This window comes from Gekko japonicus, unplaced genomic scaffold (genome assembly GCF_001447785.1).
Source record: "Gekko japonicus isolate JY-2015 unplaced genomic scaffold, Gekko_japonicus_V1.1 scaffold353, whole genome shotgun sequence".
NCBI classification, from domain to species: domain Eukaryota; kingdom Metazoa; phylum Chordata; class Lepidosauria; order Squamata; family Gekkonidae; genus Gekko; species Gekko japonicus.
In genome coordinates this window covers 69,041-95,201 of record NW_015160219.1, presented here as the reverse complement: position 1 = coordinate 95,201, position 26,161 = coordinate 69,041, and the positions used below count along the sequence as shown (strand labels likewise).

Here is a 26,161-nt window from a genome sequence, read left to right as displayed (position 1 = left end):
GGGGGGAGTTTGAGGTGTGGAATGGAGTGAAGTCCAATCAGCTTCCATATGCAAAAGACCTTGAAACGCTGGGCGGGACTGCACAAAGCAGCCAGTCAACCCAGCCAGCGTCTTCTGACTGACAGTTCTTGCGGCCAAACACTAAAGGTGTGCATTTGGAACGTTGGAGAAAGATAGTATGGGTTATGCAGCCCCCAGATGACCCAGGAAAAGATCATGAGACAGAATACTCTTGTGAGATTCAAAGATCCAAGAAAGCTCAATCAACTGGTCCTCTCTCTCTCTTTGTGGAAGAGGAATTAGAACCAATGCTGTTGTTAGCTGTTTCCCTTTCCTACATAAAAGGTGGATTGCTTAGGCTAGTTCAGTCTTGGAAGCTAAGCAGGATTGGCCCTGGTTAGTACTTGGGTGGGAAACCACCAAGGAAATCCAGAGTCTCTGAGCAGAGGCAGGCAATGGCAAGCCACCTCTATTCATCTCTTCCCTTGAAAACCCTATGGGTCTCTATAAATTAGCTGTGACTTGATAGCACTTTCTACCACTAAGTGGGATGATGGGCTGGGGGTGAATCTTGCCTCACACATAGCAGCCCCAGATAAGGCAAGTTGCCTACAGCCACACTTCCATCTGCCCGTCCTTCCTCCGTGAGGAAGCCATGTCTGGGGAAGGGAGGGACCCTTTTCCTGGGCTATTTTGGCTTTCTGGTCCTCACCTGAGTGAGAATGAAAGACGATGGAAATAGGGAGCATTTCTTCAAGTGGGCATGAAGAAGGGGTCCAATTGACTCTGACTTGAATATATGTAATTGTGGGGAAGGTGAGATGTCAGTAGCATGTACGGTAGCAGACATTTGCAAATAGGAGGTTGCAGTGTCACCCTGTTGGGAGCTAATGGTTTGCCTTTTTGTTAATGGTAGTAATTGTTTTGACCCTTATCACAACTTGTAGGGTTGCCGGGTGTCCAGTTTTAACCTGCACAGTTTAGTATTTGTTGCCTCTGTCTGGGAAATAAATCGAGAAAAGGACAGAGATATAAATATTTAGTATTTGCTAATTAAGAGTTCCAAGAACCAGGCAGTTCCAAAGGGACAGAGTTGCAGGGGGACAAGGGGTTAAACTAGAAAGTGAGGACAACAGAGGGGCAGAATAGGAGATCAAACTCTAGTGAACTGAGAGCCAGTTTGGTGCAGTGGTTAAGTGCGTGGACTCTAATCTGGGAGAACCAGGTTTGATTCCCCACACCTCCATTTGCACCTGCTGATGTGACCTTGGGTCAGCCACAAGCTCTGGCACAGCTGTCCTTGAAAAAGAGCAGTTTGTGTCAGAGTTCTCTCAGCCCCACCCACCTCACAGGGTGACTGTTGTAGGGAGGGGAAGGGAAAGGAGTTTGTAAACCGCTCTGAGACTCCAAGTGAAGGGCGGGGTATAAATCCAATCTCTTCTTAATTGTACATGTGTCGAGGACTGGTTTTCTGTGTCTCTTATGTGCTGCAAGGTAGGAAGTTAACCTTTGCTCAATTTTGTGTTGCTTTTTAAATTCTTTGTCTTTTCCTTTCTCGGTTGGGGAGTTGCTTTACCTGTCCTGCCTCTCCCACCCCCTACAAACTGACTGCCTCTTCTGGCTCCCATCTTGGAAAAAAGAAGACTGCTTCTCTGCTTAGGCAGCTGCAAAAGGCAGTGGGGATAGTCCAAGCAACTACTGGGAGCAAGCATAATAAAGGACGTAAATTTTCAAGAAATCATGCCCTACAACAGCCCAGAGCGTGTGTGTGTGTGTGTGTGTGTGTGTGTGTGTGACTGTTCCAAAATCAGTGCGGCTGTGGTGTATTCAATGTGCCAATGTATGTTTGTAAATGCAGTGATTGAAACACCATGTGAAGCCTCGTCCTGGGCTAGGATCCTAAGCCCTCAATTACTATTGGTAGCCCAGGAAGAGACCACCAATCACCAACATCCAGTTCCATGAGAGGGAACACTTGTGATTGGTCCTTATCCGTACAACCTCATAGATTGGTATTGTAAAACAGGGCGTGGCTATATTAGCCGGGAGAGTTTAAAAGAAAAACAGCTTCAATGCTAAAGCTGTTCTGGCTATTTGCGTTGATCTGTTTGGAGTTGAGTTACGAGTTGCTGAATAAAGCTGATCTTTTGCTGAAATCACTCTCTGACTCGTTCGTTAAGTAGCCGACTTAACAGCGGCACTTCCCAAAAATCACTTCAGAAGGTATTTATGCCCCTGAGAACTAATCTTGTTTTTACCTTTCCTCCTTCCCCCCCTCTGCAGTCAGCACCTGTGGCATTTTGCCTGAAGGCCCTGCAGCCCTGACTCCAGCAGCACTGGCGATGAGGGAGGGATTGGGGCGGGGATCACGGCATCTAGCATTCGCTCCACATTTTCTCAACTGGGAGGGGAAAGTGCAGCTCAAAACCACATTCAGATACCTCAGGCCAATCCTGTACCGCCTGCAGTCACCCCATAAAACAGCCATAAAACACCCATAAATCTGACTTCCAGTACGGCGTCTTCGACGAGCGGGGGGGCGATGATCAAAGGAAGCGAAAGCGGCATGGAGTGTGGAGGCTCTCATAAAATTCAACGATCAAAAGAAGTGAAAGCAGCATGCAATGCAGAGGGGAATTTCTGTTCCAATGTGGGTTTGGTAAAACAACAGAGGGAAAAGCCAATGCAGAATCAGCCTCACATGTCTTAATAGTGTAAATCTTCCACCAAATAGGGACCCAAAGTGGCTCACAATATTCTCCCCCTAAGCCGTTTTATCCTCATAATAGCCCCACAAGGAAGGTTAAAATCAGTGAGGTGAGTACGAAAAAGGAGGTGTGGGGGGGCCCCAACCTTGACTTTTGTGCCCAGGTCTCCACTAAACTGCCCCTTGTCTGGTGAGGAATCAGCCTGCTAGAGTAGCTGTGGCATGAAACACACAGAGCACTAGTGGCCCTTTTGGGACCTGCCCCTTTCTCTGCCTCCTGTTCTGCCCCAAGCCACCTGGTCTCCAAAGGTCAAGAATTTTTTTACTGTGCCCCAACCTGGATAGCTCAGGCAAGCCCAATCTTGTCAGATTTTGGAAGCTAAGCAGGGCCGACCCTGGCAAGTATTTGGATGGGAGACCTCCAAGGAATACCAGGGCCGGGAGGCAGAGGCAGGCTATCAAGCCACTTCTCTGAACAACCTCCATGCCCCAGTAGGAGTCGCCAGAGGTCACCATGACTTCCAGACATGGGCACACACATGCACAACCAAAGTGAAAAAAATACAAAAAAAGAACATTTTATTATTTGTCCACTATTTTTGTTGAAACTATCTGAAAACCCCAGTCACAAAATCACTGCTATTGGAAATGTTTCTCATTACAAATCTCTCTTTTTTTAGCTTTAGCATTAATTTTACTACGGCATGGAGTATTTATTTTTCCCTTTGGAAATACCAGTCTAGGGTCTTTTTATTAAAAGCCTTTATTTCATCAGATTTCTAGGCAGGCAAGCAGACAGATATTCCATTATTTTATATATACTTCATTACTCAGAATCAGCTCTTGTTAAAGAAGAGATTTGCTACCCCAGCATAGTAAAACTAATAATTTATTAATCTAATAAACTACTAGCAGCAGCTTTTTAATACTGAGTAGTTTTGGCACCAACACTTTGGAATTCCCTCCCCCAAATTATCAGGCCAGCACTGAATTTACAGTGTTCTAGGCCCCAGGCAAAGACTCCCACATAAGTGGATAAATATCTTAGTATGAAGCATATGGCTTCAGTAACCTGAAGACAACAGTGGTCTGTGTTGAAACAAAAATTCATCTCAGAAGAAGAAACATCTACTTTCTTCTCCACATCTCCCCCACCTAGTCTAAGATTGCATTTTCACCAGTGCCTTATGGGTGTGGTGTTAAAATCCCACCATTTATAATATTACATTAAGGTAAATACCTTCAGAATTGAAACCTGAACATGCATATCCATGAGCTTTGCAGATTATTCCGCTTTGTTAGCTGCCATGAGTTTGAGAAGATAAAGCAGGGTATAACGGTTTTAAATAAATCAAATAAGTACATCAAAATCCGTTATCTTTTGAATAACTATTGGTGTTGAGCTTGCAGGCAAAAACCATCACATTTCAAGCTAAACATAAACAGAAATCAAACAGTTTGGAAAGCAGTTATTAGAAAAACCGTACACATAATAAAGGAGACTTGAGAGCTGTATGAACTTCAGATTGAAACAGGAGAAGAAAGAGACTGGAGATTTACAAGGATATGCCATTTAATAGAAATGCAGTAAACCTGCCACAGAATTAATTTGCTCTAGCTTGCAATGAGTGACTTTTTGTTTCTTTTAAATAGGGATACCAGTCCCTATTTAAATTTAAATTCCAGATCCCCTGGAATTACAGCTCATTTCCATTGAGGTCCCTGTCCTCCCCAGGCTCCATCCTAGGGTTGCCAGACCCCTGGTCCAGGTAGGGGTTTCCCCAATTTTCCAGGCTTCCATGTGACATCACCACATTGGAGATGTCGCACGATGTCCCTGCCCACCCTTGGAATGCCCCCCAAATCCCCCCCACCGGAAAGCTGAGGCGACCTGGCAACGCTACTCCATCCCCAAATCTCTAGGACTTTCCCAACCTGGATCTGACAACCCAACCCCCACATCCCCTGCCAGTGGCCAGAGGGGAACTGGCAGCCCTAAGAAGCCAAAAGGACAGAACCTGTCGTAATGCATCATCTGCAAAACACAGCTAGTTAACATCCCATTTTTCTTTTAATCAAATTTATTTTTTACTTTGTTGACCGCATCCCTGATAACTGTTAAACAACACATGATCAGTATTGTCTACAGAACCCTTTGTTGCTGTTAATCATTTTCTCCATCATAGCCTGCATGCAGATGTCACAATAAATTGTGGATTGTTTAAAGCGCAGCCTGCGTAACACATTTTTGGTTCGTGTATCTGATGTGACAAACTGGTTTGTGTATAAGTCTCAGGTTGTCTGGGTTTGTTTTGTTCTGGTCTCCACTCCACCTATGAGGACAGAGAATATTCTGAATATATTGCCATATCTATGTCCAGCCTTGCTGGCACTACTCAACAAACTGTGGTGCGTGACTTCAGATACTACAACAAGCTGCAGTTAGCAGGAACTGCATTAACAGATATCTACAAACTGTACTGAGGAATCCTGGTTCGATGCCAACCAATATATCCTGATTTATTGGACTTTTCTGCATTCAGATGTCACAAATTAACTGGGGTTTACTGAAACCACACTTTATTGCATTATCAATGTGTAGCTATAGTTGATTCGGTTTTGTATATTGCATTTCCCCCCCATTGAGTCCATTCTGTTCCTTTGCACAAGGAAGGACAATCATGTCATCCCAACCTCCAAAAGTACAAAAACATCGAAACACATGCCTCAATGCATTTGTAAGGGCTTATGGAATTTTTTTTTAAATGAAACCATTGCAATACAAATATTTACTTGTATAGTTGACTGGCTTGCACAGAGATGTCTTTTTGTAAAGCTTTGTAAGGTGTTCTGCCTTCAGCAAGGAGCTGTGTTTCAAGGCTCAAAATGGGGAAACCCATGGTTATATAACAATTGAGCAATATTTTATATGGGTGAAAGATTGCTTCCTGGGAGCCGTTCTGCACACCCATAATTACACAAGCTACTAAATAGGCAGGGTAAATGCCAATAAGCTCTTTAATTTGTTGACTGGTAATAAGAGCTGATGACAGTGAAACAGGAGACACAAACGATCGGAATGCATCTTAAACACTTTAGGCTTTACCAAGCAGTCAGCAAAAATTCTTTCTGCATCAGATGGTAAATCACAGATGCACCTATTTTAATTTTACTCTTACATTTTCACCAATGAACTTCCTACACTTCAACACCACTGACAACATATAAGAGCCATTTCGGATTCAACCTTTTAAGCATTCTGCTTCCTTTTCCATTATCAGTAAACATGATTAAATGAAATGTATCCGGAAGATTAAGATTCTCCCCTCTCCCTAGAACTTTACATTTGTACCTGGAAAACATTTGTACCTGAGAATCTTGCAAATGATTTCAGTCATTTATAGAATGTTACCAGAAAAAAAATATATTTCCAAGTTTGAAGTCAAGGAACACAAAGTTACAGTTGCAGCAATCCATCTGGGGCTTCAAACATGAACGTAAAAGTTGGCTTCCACAGATATCCCTTGAATGGGTTTGAGAGTCACTTGTAAACAGTTGCTCTGTGTGCGAGTCTCTTTCCTGATCCAACAGCTACGTTATTGGCCTCAGTCCAACAGAGTGTGCACGGAGTAGCTCAGGGTGCAAATACATTTCCCACTAAAGTTGTGCATCTCTGAATGACGTTTTGGGAAGGAAGGCAGAGGCTGGGTTCACCAAACAGCTAATCAGCAAGGTTTCAACTTGTGTTTTGTCCGTTCATGTGCAGCCCTGCCCATTCTGGGAACATTCCATTAGATCGCAGCCATTACTCAGATGTTCGCTTGCTAAGAAACACTTTGGTAATATAAAAAATGCTGTTCAATACACCTTTATAAAAATAAGCTCTTTCAGCTTCCTTGTTTTTGTCTGACAATGACCTATGGGTTTTATGTACACAAGAATGCTAGTTCAGTGCAGTCAAGCAGCAAACACAACAACATGGAAGTCCATGCAAAGTTGCACTATAAGGAAACCTATCAAAACAGCCTTCCAAAGCAGGTGCACCAAGGGTTATGAAAGCGACACAAGACTCATCTTCCTACTGTTTGACATGTGTTGAGTGAAGTTTCCACCAAAGGTAATTCTGTGGAGATCTGATGTCCTGGTGGCATTTGATACCTGACCTTTTTCCAGAATCTGGTACTTGCAGAATAAGATTGACTCTCTGTGAGGTCCCCTTTCCATCGGATGGCTCCATGTTTTTGCTTAATGTATTGAATGGATTCTGGCATGTCACTGTAATCCTTGATTTTATCCATTTCAATCAGGATTACTTTCATTCCGTCATGCACGAGAGCATTGTATAGAGCTATCTGCTGCTCAGGATCCTCTTCTAATAATTTGTAGCTTGGCGATCCTGACTCTAAAATAATTATCAGCCTTCTGCTTTGCTTAATAGTTTCATCAATCACTGTGACCAGAGCTGTAAATTAGAAGAGATAAACGCATCAAAATTAGAAGAGAGTCCTGCAAAACAGTAACCTACTGTAACAAGTATGACCACTATAGGAACAACTGCTGGAAAAACCATTGAACGCTGACCATTTGCGCTTTTAAGAATTGGTAGTGCGGACTAGGATTTTGAAACATTGATTGAGCATCTAGAAAGCATTATTAACATTAATAAACTGAAGTCAAAGGGCACAGATCCATTGACCTTTATCACTACCTAAGTACTGAGGTGGTGATAAAAGTTTACCTGAATTAAATACAGGGCTTTTTTTGTAGCAGGAACTCCTTCGCATGTTAGGCCACACCCCTAATGTAGCCAATCCTAATGAGTGTCTGCTGTTGGGTGTGGCCTATTATGCTAATGAGTTCCTGCTGGGCTTTTTCTACAAAAAAAGCCCTGGGTTTTGACAACAAACAAGGAAAACAGAATAAGAAGCAAAAGGTGGGTGTGGCTGGATATGCTAATGAGTTTCTGTTGGGTGTGGCCTATTATGCTAATGAGTTCCTGCTGTTGGGTGTGGCCTATTATGCTAATGAGTTCCTGCTGGACATGGTCAACTTGGGAGCCAGACGGAACTCCGTTCCTGTGTGTTCCTGCCCAAAAATAGCCCTGATTAAGTAGCAGTTCAGATACAAGCTACCATTTGCAAGCAAGACTATTTTTTTTTAATTAGGGTGGCATGTATCTTTCCAAAGGTTAAGCAGTAGTTTCCTGGTTTGCTGTAAAAAAATAATTATGTGCTTTACGTGTAAGCCCTAAATGAAAGTTTAAGATGGCTGGTGTTTCAAATCATCATTTGGTGGTGGTGGTAAGTGCCATTGTCACATCTGACTTACGGCAACCCCGTGGGGTTTTCAAGACAAGAGACGTTTCAGCGGTGGTTTGCCATTGCCTGCCTCCACGTCATGGCCCTGGTATTCCTTGGAAGTCTCCCATCCAAATACTAGCCGGGGCCGACCCTGCTTAGCTTCTGAGATCTGATGAGATCAAGCTAGCCTGGGCTATCCAGGTCATGGCCAAGTCATCATTTAGCATGGATAAAACACAAAGATTATGAATTGCATGTTTTGTTTAAAAAGCAATCATAAAAATGAATGTTCAGATTTTACCTTTTCCTGGTAAGTCATCCCTACCGAATATAAATAGAGTATATCCACACTGTTTCTCCAAAACTTCAGGAAGTACTTTCAGAACAAAGCGATCTGGGTTGTGGGTTTTTGGGTATAACACATATGCATCATAGATCTTCCCATCTGCAACTGAGCAGCACAAACCAAGGTGACTTGCAGAACTAAACAATCTCATGTTTCAAGTACAGTGTATATACCATGTCCTCCTTTTAAGTTATCGATTACCAGCCAACGGAGCTTGCATAGTATATTTAAGTGACTTATGAAACATCCTGATTTAGGGTCATGGTTGTAGAGATTCCTGGGGTTTGCTTCCCATGTGGCTACAATAATGTTTTGAAGTGTGAAGAGGAGACTTCATGGGAGGGACTGGCAACGGGTTTACGTCTAAAGACAAGGTTGCCAGTCCCTGCAGATAGAATGACGATGCTGCCTACAAAACCTCTAGTGTTCAATCATTCAAGATAATATGAAAAATGACACAAAGCAGCATCAGTCACACCATTCCCATAACATAAAAACCGGTCTCCATTCTTAGCAGTTACCAGCAGCCTTCTTATCCTGACGTCTGTAGAGGTTGCTATTTGCCAATGCTGGTTTATTTGCTGTAGCTTTTCTTCTTTGCCTCTGGTTACAGATACAGCTTTTATTTAAGCCATTCACAGTGATTCAGAATGTAATGTGGAATTACCTTTTTTCCCAAGAAACAAATGGCATGACTTTCGGTACCAAAGTATGATGTCAATCTTGAACAACATGCAGATTAATACAAGAACAGCTGTAATGAATACCAGTGCAGCAAGCCCTCCAGCCAGGTATCCAGTGTAATGTCTGGCTGCACCAAGAAACAAACAAAAATAACAGAACGTTAAGTCAATCACGCATACCTAAAGCAGGAAGGCAATTTGTTTATTTTATTTTACAAACTTTGCATTCACTTTTTCCCCCTCAGAAAGGCCACTTAGGCTACTAAAAAATTAAAACGCAATAAAATCAGATTTTAAAACCATTAAACCACCTCCAGTTTGGTGTAGTGGTTAAGTGCGTGGACTCTAATCTGGGAGAACCGGGTTTGATTCCCCACTCCTCCACTTGCACCTGGCTGGATGACCTTGGGCAGGCCGTAGTTCTGATAAGAGCAGTTCTTGAAAAAGAGCAGTTTCTGTCAAGAGCTCTCTCAGCCCCACCTACCTCACAGGGTGTCTGTTGTGGGGAGGGGAAGGGAAAGGAGTTTGTAAGCCGCTCTGAGACTCCTTTGGGTAGTGAAGGGTGGGGTATAAATCCAATCTCTCCTCTCTCTCTCACCTCAAAACCCATCACTGAAACAATTAACCAGAGCTAAAATACATACAAAAGCAACAATTAAAAACACTGGGCAGGAAGGACCACTGAGGGAATGCCAAACAAAACAAAAAATTCTCCATTCACTGGCAGAACATGCCAACAGAAGGGAACAGACAAATCTCCCTGCAGAGAGCCACTACCAAGAAGGCCCTGTCCTTGGCTGCCAGCTGCCTACTCTCAGAAAGTGGGGGCACTTTAAGCAGGGCCTCCAAAGATGACTTTAGTGGTTAGGTAGGATCTAAAGGGAGTAGGTGTCTTTCATGTATGTTGGTCCCAAACCATATCAGGCTTTAAAGTTCAGCAGCAGCACCTTGATCTACAATAACTATTGTCAAGACAGTAACTTGTAGATATCTTCTTCCCTGCATATACATAGCACTGCGACATGGGGTGGGAGGGTATCACCCAAGCAAAAGTCCTTCAAGGCTTGGGGACACAGTGGAGAACAGACCTGTGAGCTATACCCATTCTTCTGAAATCTCTCCTCCAAACCATCCTTAGCCACCACCACTGTTGAGGCTCTCCCAGCTTTGCCAACTGTGGGTGGCAGGTGCAAGCTGGGAATTCCAAGGGCTGAGGGCTTGACTTGAGGTTTCCGGGCTTTAGCCTTGTCAGGATCTGCAGCAAGTTCAGGTGGGGCTCGAGAGCTTGCTGTACCGCCAAGTCCATCAGTTTCCACCTCAATAATCCAGGCCTAATCAGGCTGTTTCCCACGACCTGTCTGCCAGATCCCAACTTTTGGCTATATCCTTAGAGACTCGATATCTGAGACAGAAGATCTGTGTTATGTCCTGGGCCCGGCATTGACTGACCAAGCTTGAAACCTAGAACAATAGATAGCTAGGCTGCTGGAAGGAACCTATAGACCAGGAGTCGCACTATAAATAGCCTATCATGGGTAGTGGGTATTTGTGGGGTGAGGTGTTGTGCACGGATTTAAGCAGGGCTTCGGTCCTGCTAGAGTTGTCCTTAGTTTGAGCTGATTCACAATAAACTATGAGCTGATCACTACACGGGTCTCAAACCCAGTATATTTCAATCTGGGTAACCTGGAACTCTGAGGTAGCCTGATGAAAGGGGACTCTCACATTCTCTTCAGCATCTGTAGATTACTGCTGAATACACACAAACAACCACCACGATCATTCACAAATATGCCTTGTGCTTTGCTTGCCACTGCTGCTTTGTCTGGGATAATCCCAGCCTATACAGAGGAGATATGAGTGGGAAGATGGAAGGGACTGTCATGCCTTCTGGTCTGGCAACCCATATCTTTCACCAATAAAGGGTAGAAGAAGGTATCTCCCATCACCAATTTTTCACAGGTCTCTATTTCTGTTTTATAAAACATTTCAGTTTGGAAAACCTGTTATTTCTTCATTCCTTTTTAAAACGAGTTATCTTTTCCTTTTTAAAATACTTTTCGCAGTTGAAATAGATTACTAACAGAAACCGAATGACATACTTGGAGGTTGCACCGAGATGTATGCTGCCACTTTCCCAGCATGGCAGACAAACCGCTCGCCGTAATCTTCCTGTTTCAGTACGGTGATGTTCAGAGGCACTACAGTAAGCAGCTCTTCTTCCGCAGGGAAGTATTTACTGTCCAAAATGTAAACACCACAGTGAAGACCTGCACTCATGATCCACTGTGCCCTCATAAAAAAAAAAGCACTGCATTTGGATCTGGAGGGAAGTGGTAGGTGCTAGTTATGAAAAGCTCAGCTCAGCTGTAAACCAGTCGCTAGCAGAGGTCATTTCGGGGGGGAACGTGGGGGAACACAGTTCCCCCGGGTGAGGTGCAGGGGGCAGGGTACATGATGAAGCCCCGCCCCCTGCTTCTGGCCACCCCGCTTCCAGCCCTCATTCAGCCAGGAGGAGGCAGGAGAAGAGGGAGGGTAAGTTGCTTCCTCCCCGCCTCTCCCCACCCCTGCCTGCCTGGGGCCAGGGAGGGCCTTGGCGGGGCTTCCTCGCACTCCCGCTGGCCTTGCAGGTCCACCGCCGGGCCCCTGATGTCAGGGGGTGTGGCATATGCTAATGAGTTATGCTAATGAGTTCCCCTAGCTCTTTTTCTACGAAATGACCCCTGGTCGCTAGGTAGATGAAGCCACATCAGCCATATTCAGGGCAGATTCAACAGTACAAAACCTGACATGCTGTAGTTCTCACAAGGAACTATACCGCCTCTTGCACAAGTTCTCACAAGGAACTATACCGCCTCTTGTTTTATATGAAGTACAGCATCCGTGTGTCAACACGTTGGTAGCATTTTCACTTTCTTACCCCAGACAACACAACCAGTGTTCCCTCTAAGCTGAGTTAGTGTGAGCTAGCTCACAGTTTTTTAGCCTCTGGCTCACACATTTTCATCTTCGCTCAGGAAGGATGGCTCCAGAGCAAACTAATTTATGCAGTAGCCACATCTCTTGCTCACAACTTTAATGCCCAGTAGCTCACAAAGTAGGATTTTTGCTCACAAGGCTCCACAGCTTAGAGAGAACATTGAACACAACCCACATCAATTTGTCTGCAGAAGAACTCCTAAGCATCAGAATGCCTGGATTCGGGAGAGTGTCCTATGGTTAGGGTTGCCAACTTCCAGGTAGTAGCTGGAGATCTCCAGATTTTTCAGCTGACCTCCAGGTGACAGAGATAAGTTGACCTGGAGAAAATGGCTTCTTTGGAAGATGGATTTTGTGGCATTATACTGAAGTCCCTCCCCCTCCTGTAGTAACCGGGGGGCTATTTTTATTTTATTTTTAATTGTTCATTTGTATGTAGTTCCTCGCAGGAGCCCTGTGTTTGGTTTTGTGTTCTTGAGACTGAGAAGTGCTGATAAGGCCACCTGCAGACCATTAGCTTTGGGTTGCCTAGCACTGACACCACGAAGACTTGTTTTTTTAGGAATGGCCTTGGACAGCCGAGGCTGGTTGGGGTTCCCATGCAACAACCGAGCATGTGAATGTTAACCAGTTCAGCTTTCAATTACATATGACAAATACTTCATTTACATATGTCAAACTCCCTGATTGGTACTGGGGTTGCAAGGTCCCATTAGTGCCTATGGTCAGGTGTTCCCAGAAATGGTTAAAAATGAAGTCTTTTCCTCTTTTCTTTGTCTAACTTTAGACCTGTAGCTGGGTATGCTACAGGGTCTCTTGTTTTTCCATTTGGAGGGAAACCCTGAACCTCTGTTGGAGAAACTGAGATTTGTGGTCTGTTCTGCTGAACTGCTGTAAGCAGACTGCTCTTATTGCTTGAAGAATTGCTGTGGATAACTGGTGTTGTAATATCCAAGGTAACTAGCTAGAAGTATTAAAAACCTTTTTTATTTTCTGTTCACCTAGTATGTTGGTATTGCTTTGCACCATAAATAAAATTTTTAGTTACATATCTGTTTGGTGTGTTTCTGTCTGGGGTTTGCAGAAGGCTTTTTCTAGTTGCCCTTTTGGCCCTACCAATAGTATATGAGTGGAACTCCTGACTCTGGAGTTTGGATTTCTGCTCAAAGTCCTAAAGGAAGCAGAGTTGGCCTGTGCCTTGCATTTCTGGATGAAACAGGTCTGGTGGCAGCCTACTGTGGTTTAGGAGCAAGAGGAACTTGACTTCTGATTTTTTTAGTAATAGTTAGAGTGCTCTGCTTGTCAGGCCTCCAGCCCAACCTCCTGCCAGGTTGGCAAAGGAGTGCTTGAGGTCTGGTGGTAACTGCCTGCCTGGCAGTGGCACTACACCTCCCCAAACCCCACCCTCCTAAGTCTCCACCCCTCAAATCTCCAGGTATTTCCCAACCTGGAGCTGGCAACCCTCTAACACACAGTTTACAAGCCTGCTGGGTCTGTTCACATTGCCCATAAGAACTGCAAGCAAGATACAGAACACGATCTGCAGTTCTCAGGCAAGATCTGCAAGTGGGAAGCAAGTTTGCCAGGGAAATTGAGGTTTCTAAGATCAAATGAAAATCTCTATTCTTTAGTCTACATACATTACATGAAGAGTCCTGAATGTGAAACACTGTTCTTTAATAAACAATAATCCAAGCTAGCTGACAGAGCAATAACTATTAACACCCACCAATGCTGTTCTAAATTCTAGCTGTCAGAATTTGTTTTTACCCACCATGAAAACTGACATTCATTGCAGTAAACAAAGAAACAGGTGAGTTACTGTTTCAGATCGTTGTTTGATTTGTTTGTATACAATACAGATACTTACTCATATCCCTCTTGAATTCTACCATCAAACAGATCGTTGACGAGAATTTTATTGACTTTCCAGGATATAGCAGTAAGACTGTCTGTGGAATCTGATACATTGCACTCTACAAACACACTGGATCCTGAAATGAAAATGGACATCAGAGGCCAATAACGTGTAGTTGTACAATGGAATGAGAACACAGGCCTTTCCTAAGACACTGCATCCCTGCAAACTGGAACATACAATTTCATTCCACTCAGTGGTGAAGTACAATGGATTTGCATACTATAAGGTCACCTGAGGCTTCCTCCCTGTCTGTTTTCAGCTCTCTGGGGAAATCTGACATATTCACTGTTGCAGACCCCTTCCCATATCTTTATGTAAAGTGATAATGGGGATGGCAGAGTGCCTCCATCTCTGCATTCACCAGCACATGGTGGAGCTGGCCAGTTTTCTAGCCTGTTTGCATGTCCTGCCTGCATCTTGTGTGGATTGCCCAGAGAGAGAATTGCCTTTAAGTCCCTGGATTGCTTGAACGTGAAAGCTTTGTGCGCTAGTGCCAATGAACTGGGTGGAAAAGGAGGCAAGAGGGGAAATGGAAATAAGCCTGGAGTTTTTAGAGAGAGAGAGAGAGAGAGAGAAAGAGATGGTACTGAGAGTGAGGACACAGGAAGACCAAAGTAGAAAAACAGAGGAGATTAACAAATATGGGGAAACAAAGTAAAGAGCAACACAATAAAACAGTTTAGTGAGCTCTAAGTCACAGAAGCTTGTGGAAGACATTTTGACAGCCACTGCACTCCTCCTTTCATTTTGCTGCCACAAACAAACATGGATACCTATCTAGAAGTATCATGGAGAGTAAAGAGCAACAGAGAGAGAGAAAGCTATGGAATAATAAGAGAAAAGTGGGTGGCATAGGGAAAATCGAGTAACTGGTATGTGGCTTGATCTGTGGGAAAATGAAGAATGACAGCAACAGAAATGGGGATGCAGCATAATGCCATCGACTTGGATTTCTAACATGAATTTCCAAGGAACTCTAAGTGAAATTTAACTAGGCAACACTAAAATTTCCTTGCACCCCAAGAGGTGGTATGTTTTTGCCAGTTGCCCTCACAGTCACCATATGTCTTTAGACAAACAGACTGAAGATAAAATAGAGGAAGATTTACCAAGTTCTGCTTCAATTGTGTTGTTCCTTGGGTACAGAATCTCAGTTCCTTTTTTCACTGGACTTCCTAGCAAAAAATTAAAAAGAAGCATTTTTTGAAAATATGCCTTTTATGTCAAAGTTCAGGTAACACATATAACAAGCACATAATGATAACAATACGGGGTTTTAGAAAGTTCAGAGCACGTACGTAGTCCTAACAACAAACCTGTACTCTGTGTCATCACTGCATCCAATTACACAGATGGGAGAACTGAGAATTTTTTAAAAAAGGCTTGCTGAAGGTCACCTACTCATAAGATTTGAATAGAAGATTAACAGCCTTGTCTCTGACGTAGGGCATTATTGTATTATAGTACAATTTGCATCTTTCACACGGGGACGGGGAAACATTCAGTACAGCCACACTGGCACGGCTCCAAAAACTAATCAGAGTTGTGAGAATACCAATTTGTTGACACAGAAATGCCAAAGTGAACATCACTTGCAATGGCGCAGCAGTGACAAAGGAAGTGACAGAATCACTGCAAGAGCTGAGAAATATAAACACATGCGAACAGCCAGTTCACATCGATTCTTGGGGTCAAATGAGATGTGACAGGGAAGCAACGAGTATTCTTTATGTGACGACCCTTATTTGTATACTAAGTGGGGACAGAAGACTAGTGTGTTCTGTGGAAAGCTGTATGTGGATGAGGGCCGTACTAAAGCTGTCCCTAAGCTATGGAGAAAAGTAGCTTGAAGCAATGGAAAAGAGCAATGTTTGAAGGAGGCATTGCACCGCACATTCCTTTTCATATAGAGAGGATGTACCACATAGGAAGAATCAGACACACAAATTCATGTGGGTTTTGGGGGAGACGGAAAGGAGAAGTAAACTAAATACTGGAAGTAAACTAAATACTGGAAAAAGATTTTTCGAGTCTGTGAAGACCTTTTTTTGGCACAATACATCACGGTTGTTTGTTTCCTTTCAACCTCCAGGTGGTGGCTTGAGATCTCCCACTATTACAACTGATTTCCAGGCGAGAGAGATCAGTTCACTTGGAGAAAGTGGCTGCTTCGGGAATTGGACTCTCTGGCATTATGCCCCCAAATCCGCCCCTCTAAGGCTCCACCCCCCAATGTTCCCTCTAAGCTGTGGAGTCCTGTGAGCAAAAATTCTACTTTGTGAGCTACTAGCATTAACGTTTTGAGCAAGCAATTTGGCTACTGCATAAAATAGTTTGCTCTGGAGCCATCCTTCCTGAGCTAAGACAAAAACGTGTGAGCCGGTGTGAGCTCACACTAACTCAGCTTAGAGGCAACATTGCCACCCCCCCCACCCCCCGGTATTTCCTAATCCAGAGCTGGCAACCCTGTTGGTCGCTGATTGAAAACCCAGTGAAGTTAACAGAAGTTTTGCACTGGAAAAAGAAATCGGAGACAACGACTTGGGTCTAAGGAGGATTTCCTTAGTCGGAAGGATTTCTGCCCGCACAATGTGACCTTCTTGCTTCCTACTTCTGCTACAGCCCCAAACGCTTCCTGAAATGCTGCCCCAAGAGCAGCATAGGGGTGCATTTTCAGCTCCAGCAGGAGGGGGAGGCAAGAAAGTCATGCTCCCTGGGTGGAAATCCTTCGTGGAATTGCTCCATTCTGTGGAACTGCTCCATTGGGTTCAGCACAATACCTAGGAGTGTTTGAATACAAAACATTACCAGTGAACTAACAAAATGCATTCACTTACCTATAGCAAGTGCCAAAATGCTTCCTGAGATGTTATATTTATTCCCCTCATAAGTGTATGTTGCTTTGCACTGGTACTTTCCAGAATCATTTGAATTCACATTGTTTATTATAAAATCCTTGTCAAGGAAGACAAATCGTTCCCCATCCAGCTGCTTACATTCCTAAGTGCAACCAAGGTAAGTTCTTTTTCATCATACATGGCATGCGAACAGAGTACACTCAAATGAACCACAAGATGCTTCCTACAGGCTTCTACATAATCCCAGACAAATCCCACTCAAGATCCACCAAAGAACAGAAATCAAAATCCAAGAGAGTTCCCCTCTGTTTTATGTAGTCCAAGAAAATCCCTAATGCGCTGCTCTTCTGGTTTACACCCAGTCCTGTTGGCAGGGCTGCAGGGGCTTGTACCCAGTCCATGGCAATGGGTAGAGAGGATCATTTGTCAATTCCTTCCCTATTGCCTCCAAGTGGGACCACACAGGACTGCCCAGCTTGTTTCTGTGCCATTTTAATGGCCCAGTCTGCAGTCCTAGTGGGCAAAGTTCTTATTCAATTGAAAGAACAATACATTTCATGGTGATGTTTTCCCTGGCAAAGTAACATAACTGCATTCTAGGAAGAAGAACCCTGTGAGCTAGGCTGAAGGAGAGGGATTGGCCCAAGGCCACTAAAAATATCCACATCTGAGGGAGGATTTGACTCTTAATCCAAGTCTGATGTTCTGACCACAAGCCTTCCAGTGTAATGATAGCGATCTATATAACTAGCATTTGTAAGTACAGGCATGAAGACATAATAAATAAATGAGTCAGCTCAACTATAGCCCTGTTCACAAGTTATAGTGAATGCATACACAATCCATGCACACGGGACACTTGATTTTTCTTTGTGTGTGTAGAGCAATTCTCATAGTGATCCCCAGGAATCACAGCTCATCTCCAGATGTCAAAGATCAGTTCCCCTGAAGAAAATGGATGCTTTGGAGGGTGACCTTTATGGCATTGTACCCTACTGAGGTCCCTAATCTTTCCCAGGCTCCATCCTCAAATCTCCAGGAGTTTCTCAACCTGTATCTGGCAATCCTATCCCCCCATTCCCTAATGGTGGCCAGTGGGACCCTGGCAACCCTAAATTCTTGTGTTACATTAAATGCATGTACAACTGAGCACGTTGTTTAAATTCCACATTTATTCAGGTACTCATCCCCAGTTTCATTTGTGAAGTGAACACACATTGGCTCTTTCTTACAAATGTAGTAAGCAGATACATACAGGATGTAACATATGAACAGGGTGATCTACCAAGTCTCAAAAACACTAAATGGAAGTATCGTCATGAAACATATTTCCAACTTGTATACTGTAATAGCTAAGAGACTTAACTGAATTAGGAAGTCCCTGCTTTAAGTTTCATGTTAGGCCTAGGCAAGTCACCAAAACTCTCCTGAAAAAATTATTCTATGTTAACGATGACAAGAGAAACACAGATTTGGGACTCCATATTCCCCTCATAGTCCTAGGCATGTTGAAATGGCTAACAAAATTCTGCAGCATTTTCAAGGTTAGAATGTTAGAATGGAGCCCGTGGTTAAATGCCACAGAGGAAGGAATTCCATTAGCTCTGTACCTTATACCAACGAATGGACAAAGCACTCATATCGTCCTTAAAACTGGGCATGCTATGACACACAAGCTTTGAATTTGATCCTATTAGTATCTTTTGCTTATCGAAAAGTTCATCATTAAAACACTGGCCATCGCTGTTATTGAAAACTGCAACTCTCACAACACTTTTGTAACATCTTGTTGATGCCCTGTGACCAAAAAAGAAGACGAAAATCATGTTAAAACATTTTTATAAAACACACAGAGACATTAACAAATTGCAAAAGAAAACATATGTGCCAAGTAAGGGATAATCATAATACTTCTTCAATAACCAATAAAAGAACAATAATGCTTCCAAAGGTTTAGCAGTACAGGTTATTCAATTCTGATAGCAACAATGTTCTTCTAATAAGCCTTTATTTCTCTAATATTTTGTAACTACAAGTTCTATGGGAGTCAAGGAATTTATGGTACAGATGTTGGGTTGAAACCCATGGATCTGTTCTGCTAATGAAGGCACTTTCCTCAGGCATAAGGAAGAAGGCTTTCCCCAGTGTAAGAGGCCTGAATAACTTCTTGCACCAATGAAAGGCTCCTTGAACTGGACAAGATGTTTGGAAGATCCAGTATGGTTCAGAAAGATCTCCACATTCAAACTGATCTAGCCTCCACATATTCCCAGTTATTCTACACTACTTCCAAAATCCCATAACAACTTGGCATTCCCATCGTATCTGCATGAAACTAATGTCTGTTGTCCAACACTTTCACAATCAGCTTGATTTTTGTATACTCCTTGTGGAGCAAGACATCAAAACAAAAACCCAGATTATATGGTAGCTCTCTTAGGTGCGATCAGATGGGCAAGTTGCTGCGATGTTGTGATGGCTCCCTACCGGATTTGAAGTGCACCATCAGATAGCAACATCTGCCTCCCGTCCCTCAGTCATCGATCCCAATCCTCACCCCTGACTTTCCCAGCACTGGATAAAGCCCACTGTATATGATTGAACATGTTTCACCACAGATTTCCAGGTGTCTGATCTCTCCCTTGCATGCTAGATATGCTTGGTGAGGTCTGACACTTCCGGTCCCCGGCTGCCTTTTTTTTTTTTGCAGTTAGCGATGTGCACATAACCACATATCTGCTCCTAGCAAATAGGCATATATGTGCATGTGCACATTAGAGGTGTTTTTTTTAAAGAAGCTGCCTGCCTGCCCTCTCTGTGGTGACCATGCAGCAGCAGTTTGAATGGTCGACCGTGGGGTGAGGCAGGAATAGGGTGGCATGTCTGGTTGCACCTCTCCAGAACAAATAGTTCTGGAGAAAGTAGAGGCATGGCCAGACCGTGCCAAAGCCTGCCATCTGATTGCAGTCTTAGATTCAAAAGATTAAGTAGCTGAGTGGATACAATGACACCCAGATACCCAATCATTTTTTATTTCTTACCCAATCATTTCCCTACCCATTTCTTACAAATTTTATATGTAACAACGTTTTACAGTTTTGTTAATTGTTTTAACTTTTATGCACAATGCTATATTCTTCCCTACCAAAAGCATACTCTTGAAACACACTTTGTTGGAGTTTACAGCCACACACTGATTCCAGAAATGTTAATTTCGGGGGAATTCTAAAGCTCTTAGCATTAGAATAGCAAACTGGTAACACAGGTACCTCCACTTTGAACAATAAAGAACCATTTAAGGCTATAATCTTTTGATTCTATGCCCAACAGGAAAAGAACTGCAATCCTATGCAAAATCACTCCAGGGGAAACCCACAGAGGAGTAACATATGAACTTTTGTAACAGATCTGTAGAAGTTTTTTGCTTTGCAGCTCTAAGGGGACATTGTGGGAACTTCCAGTTGGTCATCCCAAGCCATAAAATAATTGGTAGATCTTCTTAACAGTCTTTAACCATTAAGATTTTCAAATAATTTCAGCTGCTTGGTTTAAGTAAATATTACTATGCTAGGAAGTTCTGGGAAGAAAAATGGAGTGCATGTATCCTATATTCAAATAAATGGTTTATAACTGCTGTTGGAGGAGAGTTTTATGGATACCACGGACTGCCAAAAAAGGCAAATAAATAGGTTCTAGATTAAATCAATCCTGAATGCTCCCTAGAAGCTACAATGACTAAACTGAGGCTATCGTATTTTGATCATGTTATGAGACGAAAAGAGGCACTGGAAATAATGCTAGGAAAATAATTTCAACCAATCAAAAAGGATAGCATATTTGAGGATTTTGAACAATACCCTGAGAAGTTTAAGGTTCTTCTGCAAGAATTTATAACTGAAAGCCTAGGAATACCAGTGAGGAACAGCTGAGCGTTTTATAGGCAATATTGAAGGACTTGCCTGTTTCCCTAAACGTGTGTGTTGGGAAGGGACCAGCAAACCCCCGCAAAGAATGCAAATGCCAACATACTCTGTTAAATTCATTCCCCAGCAGCACTGAAAATTTATGTCCTTCTCTATGACATGGACATTCTCACTGGTAAAGCAAAAGTTCCCTCCTCCCCACAAACCACACAAAAGTATGTCCTGACCATACGACACATGTGTAGGATCCAGAATCTGGAAAATTTGCAGAAAGAAACAAAAGCTTGTCATCGCGTTGATGTATTCTTGAATCTGTTTTTTTAGTTATGGGCTCTTCACTTCCATTTCTATACCAGCTCAGATTATAGGTCTTCTGGTTAACACCAAGTATTTCATTGCAATCAATCCAAAAAGGTTGGCCCACTATGACCTTTTCCTGGCGAGCATCATCCTGAACAGTACAGTTCTCTACAGAGAGGAGAAAGTGAGTTAAGACAGCAAGTGAGAGTTTCGTGACCCTTTCAGGAGAAAGCAACTCTAAGCAACTGCTATTATCCACAGGATGCAATCAGAGCCGCACAGGGACAGAGCCTTGCTGTAAGACTTATCCCTCCTTCATGGCTGGGGCACCACGTCTCACGTCGCCCATCCTTGTGCCACAGACATTCCTGGAGCCAAGAAGCCCGCCATCACAGTAACCATCAAGCTAGAAAGGCACTTCAGTTTTTATGCTTTATTTTTATTGAACTTAAAAAAATTAGGGGGTAGGGCAGGGTTCAAAGAGGGCATCTGCTTGGCACATTTAAACTCGCATCTCTAGCTGAAAGGATTGTGCAGCTAGTGGATGGTATGAAACACCGTCTCCTGAGGTCCTGGATAGCCACTGCCAGTCACAGTACAATCAAAGACAATACTGACTTTAATTAATCAATGGTTTGACTCAGTTTGAGGCAGCGTCACGTTTTCAATTACATTCAATGTTGTCTACGTACTAAATGTATTGGCCGGCATACATAAAGGTTACATTCACCCTTGCATAATTCTGATTGCACATGGCAGTATCTATAGCAGCTTTTTCTCTCCTCAGTGCAGCCTAGGAAAAATTAGAAACAGCCAATGCAATCTGCCCAAACATCCCAGTTCTACTTTTAGGTTTAATAACAGTGCAGTCAGCCGTCCTTTGTTAAATAAGAATTGTTTCCAAAATAGCCATTTCATATCTGGAGAGGCATTTTAAGGAGTACATGGTCTCTCTGACCTTTTCAAGCTACAGGTTAGAACACCCATTCACAAGGGCAGGTGATCAGCTCAACACCAGAAAGAGCAGGCGTGTCCAGCTATCCACAAGGCTGTTTTTCTCTCATTGCCCCTCTGCTGCTCACGCTGCAAATATTAGAAATGCAGCAAAGGAGGGACAAGAGCAGCCATTCGATTCTGGTTTTGATGTGTCTTAGGAGTCTCAGTTACGGAAAAGCCTTGAGTTTTGAAACCTAACCTAACATTTACAGAACGCAACAGACCAATGCCAGTGTACATTTATGATTTGTGAGAAAAGATAAAACATCCCAATATTCTCAAATTTAGACCCGATAGGCTGTTCGTATCTCAGTAATCTGAACTGGGACTCTGCCCTGAAAAGCGCCCACTTATACAAATCAGATGCTCAAATTGCAGGGTGGTACTTACAAAACTATAATGCAAAAAGCCACTCCCGTAAGTTAACCAAATGGCCAAATATGCATTTCACAATATTTTTTAAAAGTCCTTTTAAAAAGGCAGTTGCAGAGACCTCAAACGTGATTCCACACATAGCACCACAACTAGGCACATTTTTAAAGCACACAGCTAAAGCATCTGGTCATTTAACCAATAAGAAAAGTGGTATGTTTGGTCAACCCCGGCCTGGAGCCGAACTGCGCATGCTCGGGCATGCGCAGTTCGGCCGGCTCCCGTTCGGGACGTGTTTTCTCCCCGGCGTTTGATCGCGCCGGGGAGAAAAGGCGGCGCGGCCGGGGGATCTGTGTGCGGCCGGGGGATCCGCGCTTTAAAGAGGCTTTTCCCCTGCCGTGTGGCAGGGGCCTTTTACAATTATCTAAGCTTCCTCTCTCTAAATAATTGGAAACTTGTCCACAAAGTTTTATTGCTTCACCTGTGAACTGTGGCACTTACCTGATTTTACCAAACGGAATAAAGTTAACACAATAGAAAGGCACAATGTAGACTTCATGGTTTACTACACAGGAGAGGGAGAGAGAGGAAAAGGGGTCAGTTATGCCCCCTATTTCAATTTAGCACATTTGCACTTGTTTTTACACTACCCCCCAATAACAAGGCTTTATTTTTCATTATTTTGGACTCTTCCCCCCACAGAGTACAGTAAATATGAGACACAGATTCATAGTTTGCAAGGACCTGTCACAAAGAACACAAATTAAGTCAAATCCCCATCCAGTATACCCTGTGAAGGGAGGCGCTGCTCCCATGTAATACATATCTCCTTGCTCACTGAGAGGAACAGAGAAGCCCCTGTGGAACCTATCATTAGTAACGTATATAATTACCCTTGACAATGATCAGTACAACAGTAGTTTTCAGCGTGACAGATTAAAAAGCAAGAGTTCATTTTTAATTCTTTATCATGGGCTAAATTTGTTATTCCTGGTTAATTTGCTGTTAACAGCTTGATTTTACTTATTAGTTTAACTTTTAATTTAAATCCCCATGTTGGTGTTTGTTTTTCTGCTTGCTTTGTTTCCACAAATAATGTTTATGGCTTCTTTTTTTTAATCTTAAGGCCAGGGGTCATTTCCTGCCGGAACATACCGGAACAGTGCCCCGGCAGTAAGGACACCAGGGCCAGGGGCCCCCACCGCCTGGGGGGATTTAAATGCCTTCCCCAGATGGCATCCTAAACATGGCATTTCGCTTCCCCAGAAAGGCATTCTAAACATGCCTGGGTTCCCTGCCCAATCTTCTCCACGTACCCCACAGGTCAGGCAGGGAACCCAGGCATGCTTGCATGCCTGCCCTTTGTCAGGGGGTGTGGCATATGCAAATGAATCATGCAAATGAGCTCCTGCACCTCTTTTTCTATGAAATGACCCCTGCTTAAGGGTAACCATTTCATTCCCTTTTGTCACAGCCCTACCTACCTCACAGGGTGTCTGTTGTGGGGAGGGGAAGGGAAAGGAGTTTGTAAGCCGCTCTGAGACTCTGAGTGAAAGGCGAAGTATAAATCCAATCTCCTCCTCTTCTTCTAATATTTCAAAGTCTTTCAAGGGGAAAAAAAGAACATGGGTTGGATCCAACCACCTTTTCCACTAGTGAGAAAATGAAGAAAATGACCACCAGAAAGGCTATGCTGGGGATCATGGAACCTGCCTGGGCAAAAGGTTTGTAGGAATGGAACACTTGGGATTCCCCTAATGAAGAGGGAAATTGCATGAGAGTGAATGAAAAGCTGACTGGATCCAACCCCTATATTCATGGACACAGCAGACTGTCACAGAAATGCGTTCATCACTAATAAGAACACTGTCTATACTTAATTTATTTATGACATTTCTTTTTCATGTATCGAACAGTTATAGCCTTACAAATCATAAAGTAAATACCACAAACCTGTATACTGTAATGGTGGGAATAAACAACCAAGCAGATCCAAACAATCTGCAGCATTTCATGGTGAAACACCGAAATCTTCTTTCCAGAGAAATTTTAACCCAGACTTCACATACTCTAAATTGTATTCCATGCAAAGCAGAGGATCAGCATTAAGAAGTTTAAATGTTTGTGTTTCTTCTGTGTTTTCTTCCTTGAACGGATCTACAAAAGACTTAATATCCCTGCAGCATGTTTAGATTTTAAAATGCTCATAATTCTCTTCATATTTTACAATTCTGTTAAAGAGGAGAAAAAGTTACTTTTTAAAACATTTTTACCACAACAAATCTGCCTGGTAATACAGAAAAGTACTGCACAACATATCCTTCCTGATGTGAAAACAATGATCCTTCAGACCATGTGGAACCAGCTGCGGTAACTGAAACATGCTAAACCTCTGACTCTATAATTCTTTCTGCCTAATTAATTTGCCAGAACAGGTTCCATCAACATCCTACACATAGGCGTAGACTTTCCAATTTCCCGGGGGGGGGGGGGGGCTGGGGCTGGGCCAGAGGCATTGCTAAGTCGTTAAAAGAACTGGGACCCAATGACATCATAGGGAGGAACTAGTTACATCACAGGCCATTGTCACTATCTATGGAGATGGAGCCATGTGGAATTTAGGGAGGGGTTCCCCAAAAATTTGGGGGAGGGCATGGGAAGCCCCCTAGCAATGCCCCTGGACTGGGCTAACCCCAGGAACAGGTGCCTTCTTAGCACACTGCTTAGAAACTCCACCTTAAAATGCAGACATTCAAAATAAATTATTAATAAAAATCACATAATTAAATTTATGGGGAATGACTGCATTCCTGTGCATGGTTAATTGTTCTGACCAAGGAAGTCAGAACAAGGGCACTCAGACTGAACTTTGTAGCAACATATACTTCTAGGGCAAATGATGAACTGTCTGGTAAAATGCAAGACACATTTATGTCAGCAAATTGGAACTGATGATGTCCCACAATTATCCACAAGGTACAACACAGAAAGCATACAAATAAGCCATAGGTTGAAACAATGCAAATATACTTTTATTTTACCAGACTGTCTCTGCTTACAGGAACAGGGATTCCTATGTTGAATCATAACCCACAAGCCATTTTTTTTACCACTTACAGTATCTGAAGAAGTGAGCAGTGACTCACGAAAGCTCATAGCCTACCACATATTTTGTTAGTCTTTAAGGTGCTATTGGACACTTGTTCTTTTCTAGTATTCACCCACAAACTACCTTCCCCTCCTTCCATTTCTGCCTCTGGAATTGTCTACTATTTAGTCACCAGTTTTATACAAATATGCTTTTCTTCACTGGAGGACAGTTCTTCTGATTTCTTTTTTTTTTTAATATGATATTTATTATTTGAAACAAACCCCATACAACATAAACATGGATTCCTTAACAGGGTTTACATATCCGCTATGGACAACAGCACATTCACTCCGTTTTTCATGCCTATCGGTTGATCTAAACGTTCTTCTCTAACCATCTATAAAATTTTAACCAAATATTATCAAAAACATCATCTTCTTTCCCTTGAAGCTTCATTGTCAAGTTATCCAAATCGGCTATTTCTGTAATTTTAACTATAAATTCCTCTCTAGACGGTGTATCCTCCTGTTTCCAATATCCTGCCGTAAGTAAATTCGCATTTACTTACAGTTCTTCTGATTTCTTACTTTGTGATAAAGCTGCTATTTAAAGGAGTTCACTCCAAGCAGTGGGCACTCTTTCAGTCTACCATACAACTGCATCAGAAAAGGAGCTAAAAATCTAG

At 42.9% G+C, this 26,161-nt stretch overlaps 1 protein-coding gene across 1 annotated transcript; it reads right to left on the bottom strand.

Moving 5' to 3' along the window:
* Window positions 1-4,569: 4,569 nt before the first annotated feature.
* LOC107110235 (interleukin-1 receptor-like 2) lies at window positions 4,570-24,361 on the bottom strand. Its single transcript, XM_015410986.1, has 11 exons — window positions 24,339-24,361; window positions 22,887-22,950; window positions 20,945-21,185; window positions 18,405-18,591; window positions 16,774-16,936; window positions 15,046-15,111; window positions 13,886-14,009; window positions 11,139-11,275; window positions 9,021-9,164; window positions 8,309-8,458; window positions 4,570-7,169 (listed from the first exon to the last, which is right to left on the bottom strand). Exons 2-11 carry the CDS (start codon window positions 22,942-22,944, stop codon window positions 6,778-6,780), a joined length of 1,662 nt encoding a protein of 553 aa, XP_015266472.1. The 5' UTR covers window positions 22,945-22,950; window positions 24,339-24,361; the 3' UTR covers window positions 4,570-6,777.
* Window positions 24,362-26,161: the final 1,800 nt, after the last annotated feature.

Excerpts from the sequence above, each read along its gene's own strand:
- LOC107110235 (XM_015410986.1), bottom strand. The coding sequence starts at position 22,944 with ATGAAGTCTACATTGTGCCTTTCTATTGTGTTAACTTTATTCCGTTTG. Across the intron at positions 16,937-18,404 it reads TGTCCATTCGTTGGTATAAG|GAATGTAAGCAGCTGGATGG; the intron begins GTACAGAGCTAA and ends GGTTGCACTTAG. Across the intron at positions 7,170-8,308 it reads GGATGACTTACCAGGAAAAG|CTCTGGTCACAGTGATTGAT; the intron begins GTAAAATCTGAA and ends TCTAATTTACAG.